The 20,468-nt window shown below is 45.4% G+C and overlaps 1 protein-coding gene across 1 annotated transcript; it reads left to right on the top strand.

The window, feature by feature from the left end:
- Positions 1-11,335: 11,335 nt before the first annotated feature.
- Positions 11,336-19,952, top strand: LOC137562080 (mucin-22-like). Its single transcript, XM_068273417.1, has 2 exons — positions 11,336-14,810; positions 19,702-19,952. Exons 1-2 carry the CDS (start codon positions 11,336-11,338, stop codon positions 19,950-19,952), a joined length of 3,726 nt encoding a protein of 1,241 aa, XP_068129518.1.
- Positions 19,953-20,468: the final 516 nt, after the last annotated feature.

Below are 20,468 nucleotides of genomic sequence, written 5' to 3'. Positions count from 1 at the left end.
AAACTTAGAAACATCGCCATCTGCAAGTGCTGGCACCACCATATCAGAAGGAACCTCTATTCTTTCCACAGGTGCCCAAGAGTCAACAACAGAATCCCTTATGCCAACAACGCTGGAGATCTCTTCAACAGCAACTGACTCCAGACCTGCTCAATCCTCAACAGCTCTAGATGAAACAACCACAGAGGAATATGTAGCTACAACTGTCTCAACAGCTGATCTTTCCACTACATCTAAAGCGCAAATAGAAACATTGCACACAACAGACTTTGCAGGGTCGACATCACACAGTGTAGAGGCCACTTCCTCTGAAGACACTACTCTTCTTAGCACCATGGCACAAGAAACAGCAACATCATATGGCTCTACAACTGCACCAGAGACATCACCACAGTATTCTACCACACCAGGTCAAGACACTCTTACAACATCATTTGCTGCTACATCTGGCACTGCGGAGGATACAACACTGGCCGAACATACCACATCCTACACAAATGCAGAGATGACAACACCAGCAGCTTCAGAGAAAACCACTGTGGCACAAACGCCCACTGAGGCTCAGACCCTAACAGAAACTTCTGTTTACACCTCAACTACAGCAAGAGAGACAACAACCACCACACCAATCAGCGATGGTGTTGGGGAAACAACCAGTCAAGATTTAGGGACCACAACTCTATTCACTTCAGACAGTTCCCTTACAGCAGAAACTACCACCATTCACACAACAAACTTAGAAACATCGCCAACTGCAAGTGCTGGCATCACCATATCAGAAGGAACCACTATTCTTTTCACAGGTGCCCCAGAGTCAACAACAGAATCCCTTATGCCAACAACGCTGGAGATCTCTTCAACAGCAACTGACTCCACACCTGCTCAATCCTCAACAGCTCTAGATCAAACAACCACAGAGGAATATGTAGCTACAACTGCCTCAACACCTGATCTTTCCACTACATCTAAAGCGCAAACTCAAACATTGCACACAACAGAATTTGCAGGGTTGACATCACACAGTGTAGAGGCCACTACCTCTGAAGACACTACTCTTCTTAGCACCATGGCACAAGAAACAACAACATCATATGGCTCTACAACTGCACCAGAGACATCACCACAGTATTCTACCACACCTGGTCAAGACACACTTACAACATCATTTGCTGCTACATCTGGCACTGCGGAGGATACAACACTGGCCGATCATACCACATCCTACACAAATGCAGAGATGACAACACTAGCAGCTTCAGAGAAAACCACTGTGGCACAAACGCCCACTGAGGCTCAGACCCTAACAGAAACTTCCGTTTACACCTCAACTACAGCAAGAGAGGCAACAACCACCACACCAATCAGTGATGGTGTTGGGGAAACAACCAGTCAAGATTTAGGTACCACAACTCTATTCACTTCAGACAGTTCCCTTACAGCAGAAACTACCACCATTCACACAACAAACTTAGAAACATCGCCATCTGCAAGTGCTGGCATCACCATATCAGAAGGAACCACTATTCTTCCCACAGGTGCCCAAGAGTCAACAACAGAATCCCTTATGCCAACAACGCTGGAGATCTCTTCAACAGCAACTGACTCCACACCTGCTCAATCCTCAACAGCTCTAGATGAAACAACCACAGAGGAATATGTAGCTACAACAGTCTCAACAGCTGATCTTTCCACTACATCTAAAGTGCAAACTGAAACATTGCACACAACAGACTTTGCAGGGTCGACATCACACAGTGTAGAGGCCACTTCCTCTGAAGACACTACTCTTCTTAGCACCATGGCACAAGAAACAACAACATCATATGGCTCTACAACTGCACCAGAGACATCACCACAGTATTCTACCACACCTGGTCAAGACACTCTTACAACATCATTTGCTGCTACATCTGGCACTGCGGAGGATACAACACTGGCCGATCATACCACATCCTACACAAATGCAGAGATGACAACACCAGCAGCTTCAGAGAAAACCACTGTGGCACAAACGCCCACTGAGGCTCAGACCCTAACAGAAACTTCCGTTTACACCTCAACTACAGCAAGAGAGACAACAACCACCACATCAATCAGTGATGGTGTTGGGGAAACAACCAGTCAAGATTTAGGTACCACAACTCTATTCACTTCAGACAGTTCCCTTACAGCAGAAACTACCAGCATTCACACAACAAACTTAGAAACATCGCCATCTGCAAGTGCTGGCAACACCATATCAGAAGGAACCTCAATTCTTTCCACAGGTGCCGAAGAGTCAACAACAGAATCCCTTATGCCAACAACGCTGGAGATCTCTTCAACAGCAACTGACTCCACACCTGCTCAATCCTCAACAGCTCTAGATCAAACAACCACAGAGGAATATGTAGCTACAACTGCCTCAACAGCTGATCTTTACACTACATCTAAAGCGCAAACTGAAACATTGCACACAACAGACTTTGCAGGGTCGACATCACACAGTGTAGAGGCCACTTCCTCTGAAGACACTACTCTTCTTAGCACCATGGCACAAGAAACAACAACATCATATGGCTCTACAACTGCACCAGAGACATCACCACAGTATTCTACCACACCAGGTCAAGACACTCTTACAACATCATTTACTGCTACATCTGGCACTGCGGAGGATACAACACTGGCCGATCATACCACATCCTACACAAATGCAGAGATGACAACACCAGCAGCTTCAGAGAAAACCACTGTGGCACAAACGCCCACTGAGGCTCAGACCCTAACAGTAACTTCAGTTTACACCTCAACTACAGCAAGAGAGACAACAACCACCACACCAATCAGCGATGGTGTTGGGGAAACAACCAGTCAAGATTTAGGGACCACAACTCTATTCACTTCAGACAGTTCCCTTACAGCAGAAACTACCACCATTCACACAACAAACTTAGAAACATCGCCATCTGCAAGTGCTGGCACCACCATATCAGAAGGAACCTCTATTCTTTCCACAGGTGCCCAAGAGTCAACAACAGAATCCCTTATGCCAACAACGCTGGAGATCTCTTCAGCAGCAACTGACTCCAGACCTGCTCAATCCTCAACAGCTCTAGATGAAACAACCACAGAGGAATATGTAGCTACAACTGTCTCAACAGCTGATCTTTCTACTACATCTAAAGCACAAACTCAAACATTGCACACAACAGACTTTGCAGGGTCGACATCACACAGTGTAGAGGCCACTTCCTCTGAAGACACTACTCTTCTTAGCACCATGGCACAAGAAACAGCAACATCATATGGCTCTACAACTGCACCAGAGACATCACCACAGTATTCTACCACACCAGGTCAAGACACTCTTACAACATCATTTGCTGCTACATCTGGCACTGCGGAGGATACAACACTGGCCGAACATACCACATCCTACACAAATGCAGAGATGACAACACCAGCAGCTTCAGAGAAAACCACTGTGGCACAAACGCCCACTGAGGCTCAGACCCTAACAGAAACTTCTGTTTACACCTCAACTACAGCAAGAGAGACAACAACCACCACACCAATCAGCGATGGTGTTGGGGAAACAACCAGTCAAGATTTAGGGACCACAACTCTATTCACTTCAGACAGTTCCCTTACAGCAGAAACTACCACCATTCACACAACAAACTTAGAAACATCGCCAACTGCAAGTGCTGGCATCACCATATCAGAAGGAACCACTATTCTTTCCACAGGTGCCCCAGAGTCAACAACAGAATCCCTTATGCCAACAACGCTGGAGATCTCTTCAACAGCAACTGACTCCACACCTGCTCAATCCTCAACAGCTCTAGATGAAATAACCACAGAGGAATATGTAGCTACAACAGTCTCAACAGCTGATCTTTCCACTACATCTAAAGCGCAAACTGAAACATTGCACACAACAGACTTTGCAGGGTCGACATCACACAGTGTAGAGGTTACTTCCTCTGAAGACACTACTCTTCTTAGCACCATGGCACAAGCAACAACAACATCATATGGCTCTACAACTGCACCAGAGACATCACCACAGTATTCTACCACACCTGGTCAAGACACTCTTACAACATCATTTGCTGCTACATCTGGCACTGCGGAGGATACAACACTGGCCGATCATACCACATCCTACACAAATGCAGAGATGACAACACCAGCAGCTTCAGAGAAAACCACTGTGGCACAAACGCCCACTGAGGCTCAGACCCTAACAGAAACTTCCGTTTACACCTCAACTACAGCAAGAGAGGCAACAACCACCACACCAATCAGTGATGGTGTTGGGGAAACAACCAGTCAAGATTTAGGGACCACAACTCTATTCACTTCAGACAGTTCCCTTACAGCAGAAACTACCACCATTCACACAACAAACTTAGAAACATCGCCAACTGCAAGTGCTGGCATCACCATATCAGAAGGAACCACTATTCTTCCCACAGGTGCCCAAGAGTCAACAACAGAATCCCTTATGCCAACAACGCTGGAGATCTCTTCAACAGCAACTGACTCCACACCTGCTCAATCCTCAACAGCTCTAGATGAAACAACCACAGAGGAATATGTAGCTACAACTGTCTCAACAGCTGATCTTTCCACTACATCTAAAGCGCAAACTGAAACATTGCACACAACAGACTTTGCAGGGTCGACATCACACAGTGTAGAGGCCACTTCCTCTGAAGACACTACTCTTCTTAGCACCATGGCACAAGAAACAACAACATCATATGGCTCTACAACTGCACCAGAGACATCACCACAGTATTCTACCACACCTGGTCAAGACACTCTTACAACATCATTTGCTGCTACATCTGGCACTGCGGAGGATACAACACTGGCCGATCATACCACATCCTACACAAATGCAGAGATGACAACACCAGCAGCTTCAGAGAAAACCACTGTGGCACAAACGCCCACTGAGGCTCAGACCCTAACAGAAACTTCCGTTTACACCTCAACTACAGCAAGAGAGACAACAACCACCACACCAATCAGTGATGGTGTTGGGGAAACAACCAGTCAAGATTTAGGTACCACAACTCTATTCACTTCAGACAGTTCCCTTACAGCAGAAACTACCAGCATTCACACAACAAACTTAGAAACATCGCCATCTGCAAGTGCTGGCACCACCATATCAGAAGGAACCTCAATTCTTTCCACAGGTGCCCAAGAGTCAACAACAGAATCCCTTATGCCAACAACGCTGGAGATCTCTTCAACAGCAACTGACTCCACACCTGCTCAATCCTCAACAGCTCTAGATGAAACAACCACAGAGGAATATGTAGCTACAACTGTCTCAACAGCTGATCTTTCTACTACATCTAAAGCACAAACTCAAACATTGCACACAACAGACTTTGCAGGGTCGACATCACACAGTGTAGAGGCCACTTCCTCTGAAGACACTACTCTTCTTAGCACCATGGCACAAGAAACAACAACATCATATGGCTCTACAACTGCACCAGAGAAAACACCACAGTATTCTACCACACCAGGTCAAGACACTCTTACATCATTTGCTGCTACATCTCTTACAACATCATTTGCTGCTACATCTGGCACTGCGGAGGATAAAACACTGGCCGATCATACCACATCCTACACAAATGCAGAGATGACCACACCAGCAGCTTCAGAGAAAACCACTGTGGCACAAACGCCCACAGAGGCTCAGACCCTAACAGAAACTTCCGTTTACACCTCAACTACAGCAAGAGAGACAACAACCACCACATCAATCAGCGATGGTGTTGGGGAAACAACTAGTCAAGATTTAGGGACCACAACTCTATTTACTTCAGACAGTTCCCTTACAGCAGAAACTACTACCATTCACACAACAAACTTAGAAACATCGCCATCTGCAAGTGCTGGCATCACCATATCAGAAGGAACCACTATTCTTTCCACAGGTGCCCAAGAGTCAACAACAGAATCCCTTATGCCAACAACGCTGGAGATCTCTTCAACAGCAACTGACTCCACACCTGCTCAATCCTCAACAGCTCTAGATGAAACAACCACAGAGGAATATGTAGCTACAACTGTCTCAACAGCTGATCTTTCAACTACATCTAAAGCGCAAACTCAAACATTGCACACAACAGACTTTGCAGGGTCGACATCACACAGTGTAGAGGCCACTACCTCTGAAGACACTTCTCTTCTTAGCACCATGGCACAAGAAACAACATCATCATATGGCTCTACAACTGCACCAGAGACATCGCCACAGTATTCTACCACACCTGGTCAAGACACACTTACAACATCATTTGCTGCTACATCTGGCACTGCGGAGGATACAACACTGGATGATCATACCACATCCTACCCAAATGCAGAGATGACAACACCAGCAGCTTCAGAGAAAACCACTGTGGCACAAACGCCCACTGAGGCTCAAACCCTAACAGAAACTTCCGTGTACACCTCAACTACAGCAAGAGAGACAACCACCACCACACCAATCAGCGATGGTGTTGGGGAAACAACCAGTCAAGATTTAGGGACCACAACTCTATTCACTTCAGACAGTTCCCTTACAGCAGAAACTACCACAATTCACACAACAAACTTAGAAACATCGCCAACTGCAAGTGCTGGCACCACCATATCAGAAGGAACCTCTATTCTTTCCACAGGTGCCCAAGAGTCAACAACAGAATCCCTTATGCCAACAACGCTGGAGAACTCTTCAACAGCAACTGACTCCAGACCTGCTCAATCCTCAACAGATCTAGATGAAACAACCACGGAGGAATATGTAGCTACAACTGTCTCAACAGCTGATCTTTCCACTACATCTGAAGCGCAAACTGAAACATTGCACATAACAGAATTTGCAGAGTCGACATCACACAGTGTAGAGGCCACTTCCTCTGAAGACACTACTCTTCTTAGCACCATGGCACAAGAAACAACATCATATGGCTCTACAACTGCACCAGAGCCATCACCACAGTATTCTACCACACCTGGTCAAGACACACTTACAACATCATTTGCTGCTACATCTGGCACTGCGGAGGATAAAACACTGGCCGATCGTACCACATCCTACACAAATGCAGAGATGACAACACCAGCAGCTTCAGAGAAAACCACTGTGGCAAAAACGCCCACTGAGGCTCAGACCCTAATAGAAACTTCTGTTTACACCTCAACTACAGCAAGAGAGACAACAACCACCACACCAATCAGTGATGGTGTTGGGGAAACAACCAGTCAAGATTTAGGGACCACAACTCTATTCACTTCAGACAGTTCCCTTACAGCAGAAACTACCACCATTCACACAACAAACTTAGAAACATCGCCATCTGCAAGTTCTGGCATCACCATATCAGAAGGAACCACTATTCTTTCCACAGGTGCCCAAGAGTCAACAACAGAATCCCTTATGCCAACAACGCTGGAGATCTCTTCAACAGCAACTGACTCCACACCTGCTCAATCCTCAACAGCTCTAGATGAAACAACCACAGAGGAATATGTAGCTACAACTGTCTCAACAGCTGATCTTTCAACTACATCTAAAGCGCAAACTCAAACATTGCACACAACAGACTTTGCAGGGTCGACATCACACAGTATAGAGGCCACTTCCTCTGAAGACACTACTCTTCTTAGCACCATGGCACAAGAAACAACAACATCATATGGCTCTACAACTGCACCAGAGACATCGCCACAGTATTCTACCACACCTGGTCAAGACACACTTACAACATCATTTGCTGCTACATCTGGCACTGCGGAGGATACAACACTGGCCGATCATACCACATCCTACACAAATGCAGAGATGACAACACCAGCAGCTTCAGAGAAAACCACTGTGGCACAAACGCCCACAGAGGCTCAGACCCTAACAGAAACTTCCGTTTACACCTCAACTACAGCAAGAGAGACAACAACCACCACACCAATCAGCGATGGTGTTGGGGAAACAACCAGTCAAGATTTAGGGAAGACAACTCTATTCACTTCAGACAGTTCCCTTACAGCAGAAACTACCACCATTCACACAACAAACTTAGAAACATCGCCAACTGCAAGTGCTGGCATCACCATATCAGAAGGAACCACTATTCTTTCCACAGGTGCCCAAGAGTCAACAACAGAATCCCTTATGCCAACAACGCTGGAGATCTCTTCAACAGCAACTGACTCCACACCTGCTCAATCCTCAACAGCTCTAGATGAAACAACCACAGAGGAATATATAGCTACAACTGTCTCAACAGCTGATCTTTCAACTACATCTAAAGCGCAAACTCAAACATTGCACACAACAGACTTTGCAGGGTCGACATCACACAGTGTAGAGGCCACTTCCTCTGAAGACACTTCTCTTCTTAGCACCAAGGCACAAGAAACAACAACATCATATGGCTCTACAACTGCACCAGAGACATCGCCACAGTATTCTACCACACCTGGTGAAGACACACTTACAACATCATTTGCTGCTACATCTGGCACTGCGGAGGATACAACACTGGATGATCATACCACATCCTACCCAAATGCAGAGATGACAACACCATCAGCTTCAGAGAAAACCACTGTGGCACAAACGCCCACTGAGGCTCAAACCCTAACAGAAACTTCCGCGTACACCTCAACTACAGCAAGAGAGACAACCACCACCACACCAATCAGCGATGGTGTTGGGGAAACAACCAGTCTAGATTTAGGGACCACAACTCTATTCACTTCAGACAGTTCCCTTACAGCAGAAACTACCACAATTCACACAACAAACTTAGAAACATCGCCAACTGCAAGTGCTGGCAACACCATATCAGAAGGAACCTCTATTCTTTCCACAGGTGCCCAAGAGTCAACAACAGAATCCCTTATGCCAACAACGCTGGAGATCTCTTCAACAGCAACTGACTCCACACCTGCTCAATCCTCAACAGCTCTAGATGAAACAACCACAGAGGAATATGTAGCTACAACTGTCTCAACAGCTGATCTTTCCACTACATCTGAAGCGCAAACTGAAACATTGCACATAACAGAATTTGCAGGGTCGACATCACACAGTGTAGAGGCCACTTCCTCTGAAGACACTCCTCTTCTTAGCACCATGGCACAAGAAACAACAACATCATATGGCTCTACAACTGCACCAGAGACATCACCACAGTATTCTACCACACCAGGTCAAGACACTCTTACAACATCATTTGCTGCTACATCTGGCACTGCGGAGGATACAACACTGGCCGATCATACCACATCCTACACAAATGCAGAGATGACCACACCAGCAGCTTCAGAGAAAACCACTGTGGCACAAACGCCCACAGAGGCTCAGACCCTAACAGAAACTTCCGTTTACACCTCAACTACAGCAAGAGAGACAACAACCACCACATCAATCAGCGATGGTGTTGGGGAAACAACCAGTCAAGATTTAGGGACCACAACTCTATTTACTTCAGACAGTTCCCTTACAGCAGAAACTACCTCCATTCACACAACAAACTTAGAAACATCGCCAACTGCAAGTGCTGGCACCACCATATCAGAAGGAACCACTATTCTTTCCACAGGTGCCCAAGAGTCAACAACAGAATACCTTATGGCAACAACGCTGGAGATCTCTTCAACAGCAACTGACTCCACACCTGCTCAATCCTCAACAGCTTTAGATGAAACAACCACAGAGGAATATGTAGCTACAACTGTCTCAACAGCTGATCTTTCAACTACATCTAAAGCGCAAACTCAAACATTGCACACAACAGACTTTGCAGGGTCGACATCACACAGTATAGAGGCCACTTCCTCTGAAGACACTTCTTTTCTTAGCACCATGGCACAAGAAACAACAACATCATATGGCTCTACAACTGCACCAGAGACATCGCCACAGTATTCTACCACACCTGGTCAAGACACACTTACAACATCATTTGCTGCTACATCTGGCACTGCGGAGGATACAACACTGGATGATCATACCACATCCGACACAAATGCAGAGATGACAACACCAGCAGCTTCAGAGAAAACCACTGTGGCACAAATGCACACTGAGGCTCAGACCCTAACAGAAACTTCCGTGTACACCTCAACTACAGCAAGAGACACAACCACCACCACACCAATCAGCGATGGTGTCTGGGAAACAACCAGTCAAGATTTAGGGACCACAACTCTATTCACTTCAGACAGTTCCCTTACAGCAGAAACTACTACCATTCACACAACAAACTTAGAAACATCACCATCTGCAAGTGCTGGCACCACCATATCAGAAGGAACCACTATTCTTTCCACAGGTGCCCAAGAGTCAACAACAGAATCCCTTATGCCAACAATGCTGGAGATCTCTTCAACAGCAACTGACTCCACACCTGCACAATCCTCAACAGCTCTAGATGAAACAACCACAGAGGAATATGTAGCTACAACTGTCTCAACAGCTGATTTTTCTACTACATCTAAAGCGCAAACTCAAACATTGCACACAACAGACTTTGCAAGGTCGACATCACACAGTGTAGAGGCCACTTCCTCTGAAGACACTACTCTTCTTAGCACCATGGCACAAGAAACAACAACATCATATGGCTCTACAACTGCACCAGAGACATCACCACAGTATTCTACCACACCTGGTCAAGACACACTTACAACATCATTTGCTGCTACATCTGGCACTGCGGAGGATACAACACTGGCCGATCATACCACATCCTACACAAATGCAGAGATGACAACACCAGCAGCTTCAGAGAAAACCACTGTGGCACAAATGCCCACAGAGGCTCAGACCCTAACAGAAACTTCCGTTTACACCTCAACTACAGCAAGAGAGGCAACAACCACCACACCAATCAGTGATGGTGTTGGGGAAACAACCAGTCAAGATTTAGGTACCACAACTCTATTCACTTCAGACAGTTCCCTTACAGCAGAAACTACCACCATTCACACAACAAACTTAGAAACATCGCCATCTGCAAGTGCTGGCACCACCATATCAGAAGGAACCTCTATTCTTTCCACAGGTGCCCAAGAGTCAACAACAGAATCCCTTATGCCAACAACGCTGGAGATCTCTTCAACAGCAACTGACTCCACACCTGCTCAATCCTCAACAGCTCTAGATGAAATAACCACAGAGGAATATGTAGCTACAACAGTCTCAACAGCTGATCTTTCCACTACATCTAAAGCGCAAACTGAAACATTGCACACAACAGACTTTGCAGGGTCGACATCACACAGTGTAGAGGTTACTTCCTCTGAAGACACTACTCTTCTTAGCACCATGGCACAAGAAACAACAACATCATATGGCTCTACAACTGCACCAGAGACATCACCACAGTATTCTACCACACCTGGTCAAGACACTCTTACAACATCATTTGCTGCTACATCTGGCACTGCGGAGGATACAACACTGGCCGATCATACCACATCCTACACAAATGCAGAGATGACAACACCAGCAGCTTCAGAGAAAACCACTGTGGCACAAACGCCCACTGAGGCTCAGACCCTAACAGAAACTTCCGTTTACACCTCAACTACAGCAAGAGAGGCAACAACCACCACACCAATCAGTGATGGTGTTGGGGAAACAACCAGTCAAGATTTAGGGACCACAACTCTATTCACTTCAGACAGTTCCCTTACAGCAGAAACTACTACCATTCACACAACAAACTTAGAAACATCGCCAACTGCAAGTGCTGGCACCACCATATCAGAAGGAACCTCAATTCTTTCCACAGGTGCCCAAGAGTCAACAACAGAATCCCTTATGCCAACAACGCTGGAGATCTCTTCAACAGCAACTGACTCCACACCTGCTCAATCCTCAACAGCTCTAGATGAAACAACCACAGAGGAATATGTAGCTACAACTGTCTCAACAGCTGATCTTTCTACTACATCTAAAGCACAAACTCAAACATTGCACACAACAGACTTTACAGGGTCGACATCACACAGTGTAGAGGCCACTTCCTCTGAAGACACTACTCTTCTTAGCACCATGGCACAAGAAAAGACAACATCATATGGCTCTACAACTGCACCAGAGCCATCACCACAGTATTCTACCACACCTGGTCAAGACACACTTACAACATCATTTGCTGCTACATCTGGCACTGCGGAGGATACAACACTGGCTGATCGTACCACATCCTACACAAATGCAGAGATGACAACACCAGCAGCTTCAGAGAAAACCACTGTGGCACAAACGCCCACTGAGGCTCAGACCCTAACAGAAACTTCCGTTTACACCTCAACTACAGCAAGAGAGACGACAACCACCACACCAATCAGCGATGGTGTTGGGGAAACAACCAGTCAAGATTTAGGGACCACAACTCTATTCACTTCAGACAGTTCCCTTACAGCAGAAACTACTACCATTCACACAACAAACTTAGAAACATCGCCAACTGCAAGTGCTGGCACCACCATATCAGAAGGAATCACTATTCTTTCCTCAGGTGCCCAAGAGTCAACAACAGAATCCCTTATGCCAACAACGCTGGAAATCTCTTCAACAGCAACTGACTCCACACCTGCTCAATCCTCAACAGCTCTAGATGAAACAACCACAGAGGAATATGTAGCTACAACTGTCTCAACAGCTGATCTTTCCACTACATCTAAAGCGCAAACTCAAACATTGCACACAACAGACTTTGCAGGGTCGACATCACACAGTGTAGAGGCCACTTCCTCTGAAGACACTACTCTTCTTAGCACCATGGCACAAGAAACAACAACATCATATGGCTCTACAACTGCACCAGAGTCATCACCTCAGTATTTTACCACACCTGGTCAAGACACACTTACAACATCATTTGCTGCTACATCTGGCACCGCGGAGGATACAACACTGGCCGATCATACCACATCCTACACAAATGCAGAGATGACAACACCAGCAGCTTCAGAGAAAACCACTGTGGCACAAATGCCCACTGAGGCTCAGACCCTAACAGAAACTTCCGTTTACACCTCAACTACAGCAAGAGACACAACCACCACCACACCAATCAGCGATGGTGTTGGGGAAACAACCAGTCAAGATTTAGGGACCACATCTCTATTCACTTCAGACAGTTCCCTTACAGCAGAAACTACCACTATTCACACAACAAACTTAGAAACATCACCAACTGCAAGTGCTGGCACCACCATATCAGAAGGAACCACTATTCTTTCCACAGGTGCCCAAGAGTCAACAACAGAATCCCTTATGCCAACAACGCTGGAGATCTCTTCAACAGCAACTGACTCCATACCTGCACAATCCTCAACAGCTCTAGAAGAAACAACCACAGAGGAATCTGTAGCTTTCACAACATCATTTGTAGCTACATCTGGCACTGTGAAATCAACAGCACCAGCAGAGCATACCACTTCCTATACAAATACGGAAATAACAAAAACAACTGTTATTCTAACTCCAGCTGAAGTTCAGACCCCTACAGGAGCTTCTACTGCACGAGTTACTATTTTTGACAAGGAAACTATTAGCCAAGAATTAGGAACCTCAACTGTATTGACTCCTGCAAACAGCGAAAGAGTTACAGTTACAGGATTTTCGACCAAGGTGACCACAGACGATGGAGTCATTACTGATGAAACTACTGAATTGACTAACAAAGTTACAAAAACCGAGCACATAAAACAAACTAGCACTGAATCAAATCTAAGTGGTTCAACTATTACTATTGACCATGGAGGGTCAACAACTGAAGATGATCCAGCAACGACTGAAATAGTAACAGAAAGAACAACAGATAAAAAACCTATAGAACCAACCACTGGCCAAGAGACTAGCTTAAGTGCCCATACTGCTGGTGTTACTGAAACAAATACAACCATTCAGACCACTGAAAGAAACACTTTCCCTGAAGATATAACAACAGCAACTTCATCCTCTGTTACACTACTAAACACAACACCTTTAACAGCAGACATACAAGAAACATCTTTACTAACTACTAAAGTAAACACTCCTGTGACCACATCTTTCCCAAGTTCCGTTTCCATGCTTCCATTAACAATGTTGTCTACCACAGATTTTCCAGGCACAAAAACACTGTCTGTATCTACCTTATTCACAGATTCTTTAATCTTTACTTCAACAGTAACACCTAGCTTGCCCATAACTTCTTCTACAGCCTTACTGGCGACAAGTAACTCTCCACTTACTGTTTTAACATCCACCATACCTGCAGTTAGCTCTGAAGGCACAGGAACTCTACCTACTATTCTACTCACCTCTTCACCGCCAACATCAAGGCCACCAACTACTGTTTTCCAAACTGCAACACCCAGGCTAACATCTGCAGATGTAATATCTGCAACCACCGGTCTTCCATCTACTAAATCGAAAACTACAACCAGCGTATCTACAAGTTTTGGTCAAAGCACACTAGCAAAAACAACCATTTTGTCTTCAACCATCATTCAAACTATGCAGATGTCAAGTACAGCATCTACTTCTCAGACTTCACCATCTACAGTCATCATAACCACGTCAGCTACAAACTATTCTAGCAGCAGCCAGCAATCTACCATGAAACAATCCACAAATGTGCCTACCACGAATTTATTAGCCACCACTACCTTACTGGCCACTACTGGCTATCGGACAACTCCACATGCAAGTACTTTGCCGGTCACCAGTACTCCTAGTACCCCTGCTCCAACATCGATCACAACCACCTCTTCCACATCAACAACTTCTGGGCTTTCTACACGTAAGTACTATTACATTTTAGGGATGCTCATCCAGATCCCAGATACCTGGGTATCCGACAATTTTTCTGCTATCCGGTTGGATCCGGATACCTGGGCCCAAATCCGGATAGCTCTATGCGGATATCTGGCCGCATAATCTGGATACACGTGGATATCCAGATCCGGGTACTGTAACTAAAGAGATGATGTCATTGAGCCAATCAGAGGGCTCCCAGCAGAAGCCCTAGCAACCGATCACAGAGGGGAACTCTTGCCAGCCCCCCCCCCCCCCCCCCCTGACCTCATTGAGCCAATCAGAGGGCTCCCAGACTAAGCCCTAGCACCCAATCACAGAAGGGAACCCTGGCCAGCCTCCCTGTATAATAAGGAGGGCTGGCATGATGAGACAGATCGTCCTTGCTTGTGTGGCTGGCTGGCTGCTCACTGACAGACTTGCTCCAGTGCTGTTGGCTTAGCAAGTGCTGTATACAGTGATAAACCTAAAGCTTTGAGTGCTAAACACCTTCACTACACTATTGTTCTATTGTTTTTTTAGCTAGCTAGCTTGTAATTGTTTGATTTCGTTCACTCAGTTAGGTCCTGTCTGTGTCTGTGTGTGCTGTGCAGGCCAGCAGGATAGTATAGGTTAGGGAATAGGATTACTGTGTTATTGTATTGTATATAGTTAGTACTGCAGTTAGTTGTTAGAGAGTAGTACTGTGTTCAAACTTACTACAGATTACTGCAGTGCTGCTGTGCTGAGCATTGTCAGTGTGACAGTTAGACAGATAGTGTACACTGTCTATCCTCTACTCTGCGGTCTGTCACTCCGTGCTGATTTGATTTAAAGTCCAACCCAGATTTTATTAAAGTAAAAGTACCCCACATCATCTGGTCACATCATCACATATAAGTTGTACTATGTCTGCTGGCACCGGCAGCCGGGGGAGGGACAGCAAGGGCAAGAAGACAGGGAGCAACATTACGGCCACCCTCAGAAGGTCTGCCGTGTCAGTGTCGACCCCAGCGGGCAGCCTACCCTCAGTCAGCGAGCTTTTCGCTCCAGGCGCCACGATTGAACTCAGGGCTGTTAGCCGCAAGGAGTTTGAGGAGGATGTTCTGGGTTTTGAGGAGGGGGGTTTGATGATGATGGGATGAAGGACCATGACTACCATCCACAGGATGGGGATGTCAGCTCTGACTCTGAGGAGGAGGATGCGTCGGTGGGTTTGGCATGGAGGATCAGCATTGCAGACAGTGGCCGTGGATTGCGGGACCCACATCCTTCTGCCACTACCACCAGCCGCACCACTCAACCCCCAACCGGCACAGGGAGAAAAGCCACAGCATCCCATTCAGGCCGCAGCGGAATCTTCACCTCCCCAATCTGGCGGTTTTTCACTCTGCCCTCATTGAACAGCAAGTTTGCCATATACAATGTGTGCGAACTACAGATGAGCAGAGGTTGTGACCCCTACAAGTATGACACCTCCAGCTTTATCACCCATCTGGCCAAAAAACATGTTGCTGAGCATGAGGAGTTCAAGAGGCTGAAGCAAGCTGGCGCTGGCTCCCACCGCCACGGTGCCACAGGCCACTGCTGCTGATACCACCACCTATATTCAACCCAAAACACAATTGCGGTCTCAGTTTTTGGAGGTGTCTGGGCTGAAAACTGTCATGTCCCAGTTGTGCGGTTGGACTTTGGACACAATATGGGCTGCACGACCGTCGACCGCTGTTAATAATTTACAGGCTTTATTTTTTTTTTTTATTTTATATCCACCAAATAATAAATTAGTGTTTCCCTTTAAAAAAAAAACATGATGTTACATGCCCTAAAAACCCTTCTTAAAGCTATTTAAAGGGCACTTCCGGTTTTTCTATCCGGATACCCGAATAGGTCGGGTATCCGCGGGTAATGCGGTCAGATATCCGTGTTCACGCGGATATCCGCAACTTCGGATCTAGATATCTAGGTACCTGGATCCAAATCCATTCGGGTATTAAAAAGTACTACCCGAGCATCCCTGCTATTAATCTGTTTTAAAAAAATAACTTTCTCCAATTGTCATTCATGAACAGGATTAGTTCTACACATTTGGAAATACATATTTAAGGGGCACTACGGCACTATGTGGAATTTTTTATCACGTTTAAACTAACCATTTCAGCCCGCAGGTATTTTTCACCTTATGGGCGAGAGGAATTTTCACATTTCAGCGCTCCTCCCATTCATTCCCCAATAACTTTATCACAACAAAATTATTTATACCTTGTTTTTTTTCCACCACCAATTAGGCTTTCTTTGGGTGGTACATTATGTTAAGAATTATTTTATTCTAAATGCATTTTACCAGGAATAATAAGGAAAAAAGGGGGGGGGGGAAATCATTATTTCTCAGTTTTCTGCCATTATAGTTTTAAAATAATACATGCTACCGTAATTAAAATCCACACATGTTATTTGCCCATTTGTCCCAGTTATTGCAATGTTAAAATGATATCCCTAGTACAATGTATGGTGACAATATTTTATTTGGAAACAAAAGTGCATTGTTTCAGTTTTAAATCCATAACTAATTTCTACCCCATAATTTAATAATAATAAGCCCTCTTAACATACATATGACATATTTTTTATTCCCTAATGCCTATAGGTGTAAATTTACTATTTGGTCACAAGATGTCCCCATTGAGCGCTTTCTATTTGCATACAATATGTACGCTATAGTAAGCAACATTGCTGCTACATTGTAACTAGGGAAGGGACGTAGGTGTCTACGTAGGAACTTTCTTCCCATTCATAGATCTAACGATCGCCGGCTGTAAGCGGTGGGAGGAAGCGTCGAGAGGAAGTGCGGTGGCTCTATTTAAGAATAAACACAGTTTTTTTTACAAAAACAGTGTTTATTCTCAGTGGCCGAGAACGGATTGGCTCAGGGCACTTTTGTCCACTGCAGTCAATCCCCCCCTGTTGCCGGTAACATCGCGGGCATTTGCCCTCACGATCACGGGCAGAACACCCCAAACTGCAGGGACATGAGGCTCACGTTCCAACGCAGAAATGAATAAACTAATTTTTAATATTTTATTATTTTGTTCAATAACTTATTTTCATTCATTCTTTTTTGTCAAACTCCGAAGATGCTGACAGATCTGCAGCAAAGGCCATTTTTTTAATAGGGGGCTGTCCTTATGTTGCTGAAGAAGTAACAATATGAGGCTGTGGAAGCAGCATTGATTTACCCCAATGACTTTTATAGATCACACATGGGTATCTTTATTCATGTACAACTCATATGCAGTACAGAGCACTTAGGCCTCTTTCACATCAGGACGTTGCGTTTGAGGCTACATTAAGGTCGCATAACGTGCCCCTAACGCAACGCCTGGTGGTGTTGAAGGAGGACGCTACCTAGAGCCACGTTATGCAGCTCTTGGTGCACCTTTTTTGTGCTATGGACTGCGGAGACCACATGATCCACATCACGTGGTCCCACCAGCCAATCACCGCACAGAGCGGCCGCTCCAGGAAGTAAACACTGCACGTCACACAGTGCAGTGAATATTAATTAGCCATGTGGCTAGGGGAACTAGTGGACTCTCCCCTCCTCCTCCAACATAACTGCGCATGTGCAAGCAGTCTAACGCAGCTTAGAGCTCGTTTCCACTATTGCGGTGTGAATCACCGCGGTAAAAATTTGCATGCGGATGCGAATTTCACATGCGGGTGTATGCGAATTTTCATGCGAATTCGCATGAAAATTTGCATGGATGACGCTGTATGCGAATTTAAGCATGGCAGTGGCGGTGTGCATTTACATTGATTTCCATGCGAATTCGCATGAAAATTCACATACCAAAGCCGCAGGAGATTTCCTTATTAAATACATTAGCGGTGATTCGCATGCATTCCACTCGCAGGCGAATTCTGCGGCTCTTTTGTGCGTTTTTTCACCGCTGAAAAAAACGCACCTCAACAACGCTACAGTGAAAACAGGCCCATCCACTTGCATTACATGTGCGAATCCGCATGCGTTGGACGCATGCAGATTCGCGATAGTGGAAACGAGCTTAGGGCGCGTATAACGCACAGCATGCAGCATTCCAATAACGTCCAGCGTTACACTGTAACGCAACGTGGGCACTGTGAACAGCCCATTGATTTTTCATTGCTGTGAGTTGGGCTGCGTTACAGGCTGCTCTAACGTGCGCCTGTAACGTCCCACTGTGAAAGCAGCCTAACTGTAGAATGCGCACTCGGAGGTGTACTTGGCTCAGCCTGTTAAATAAAGATACTCATTTCCTGAGGTGCCCACATGGGTGCTGTGGATGCAGTTGTACTGAACTGGAATTGCTTCCAAAGCCTTTAGAACTCAATGAAAAGAAAGGTATGAAAATAAATAATAACAAAAAACTAATAAGAATTAACCACTTCTGTACCTGCAGTCTCTGTCCCCTTAAAGAGAACCTGTACTGAGTAAAAATATTTAAAATAAACACATGAGGTAACTTCAAATGAACATTACATAGATACCTTGCCATCAGTTCCTCTCAGAAGCTCACCATTTTCTTCTGACAATAATCCCTTCCAGTTCTGACAATATTTTGTCAGATCTGAAATATATCAGTTTCTATCAGTAAAATTTCAGTTGCTGTCAGTTATAGCTGAGAGGAAAACTGATGTGTCCATGTTTCCCTATGGCTCAAGTGGGCGATGTTACAGTTTAACTGTGTGCTGACCAGAAAGCTGTTATGGGGTAGTGGCCATTTTCAAAATGGAGGCCGGAAAATTCCCTTGATCACAGTGAACAAACAGGACGCGGGACAGGAGAAAGACACTAAGGGGTAGACTACATGGAAGGTAAGTATGACTTGTGTATGCTTATTTTGACTTTTAATTTTCAGTACAGGTTTTCTTTAAGGACCAGAGTCTGTTGGTACCAGTGAATCCCGACGAATCGCCGCACATCCCCGATGCCGGTCATGCCACTCCTCCAACCCTGCGGGCTCCTGTCTCTGCCATCGCTAAGATGGCAGAGCTGAGTAAGCAGGTCAGGAACCGCTTTCTTTGGCTCCTGACGCTGTCCATCAATGTAATCCAATGGGATTGGCGTACAGTGATGACAGGGTCAGAAGCCAATGAAATTGGCTCCTGACCGGCTCATACAGCTCTGCCATCATATATATGGCAGGGAAAATGATCTGTGGCATGGAAAGAGCAACGTGACCGGCGGTAGCAGAGGGATGATTGAAATCTGCGCCCTGGCAGTGGTAAGGGGATCAAAACAGGGCATTGATTTCATCATCGAAAGGTCCAGAAGTGGTGATTTCTAATTTGTTTGAATTTTATTAAAAATGTCACAAATTATGCATATGTTTATATACTTTACATTGCAAAAACGCTAATGCAACCAAAGTGCTGCATGTCCTGCGATAGCGATTTGGCTAATCGCAATTGCGCCAGTGGAATTTGGCCCATCCATTAACATTAGATGAGTGTTTAGGAAAATTGCTGGCATTTTGATTCGCTCCCTAAACGCTCAAGAAAAAAAGCTCTAGTGGGTTCCAGCCCTCAACTTGATACAGGAACCCTTTTTTTTAATAATTTTTTTACTAGTGGGTGAGGTTTAGCTACCGTAAGTTGTACTGTTGTACTCTTTATTGATATTGTT

This window comes from Hyperolius riggenbachi, chromosome 3 (genome assembly GCF_040937935.1).
Source record: "Hyperolius riggenbachi isolate aHypRig1 chromosome 3, aHypRig1.pri, whole genome shotgun sequence".
In the NCBI taxonomy this organism is placed as follows: Eukaryota; Metazoa; Chordata; class Amphibia; order Anura; family Hyperoliidae; genus Hyperolius; species Hyperolius riggenbachi.
The sequence above is the reverse complement of the archived record's forward strand: the minus strand, read 5'-3'. Positions and strand labels throughout refer to the sequence as shown.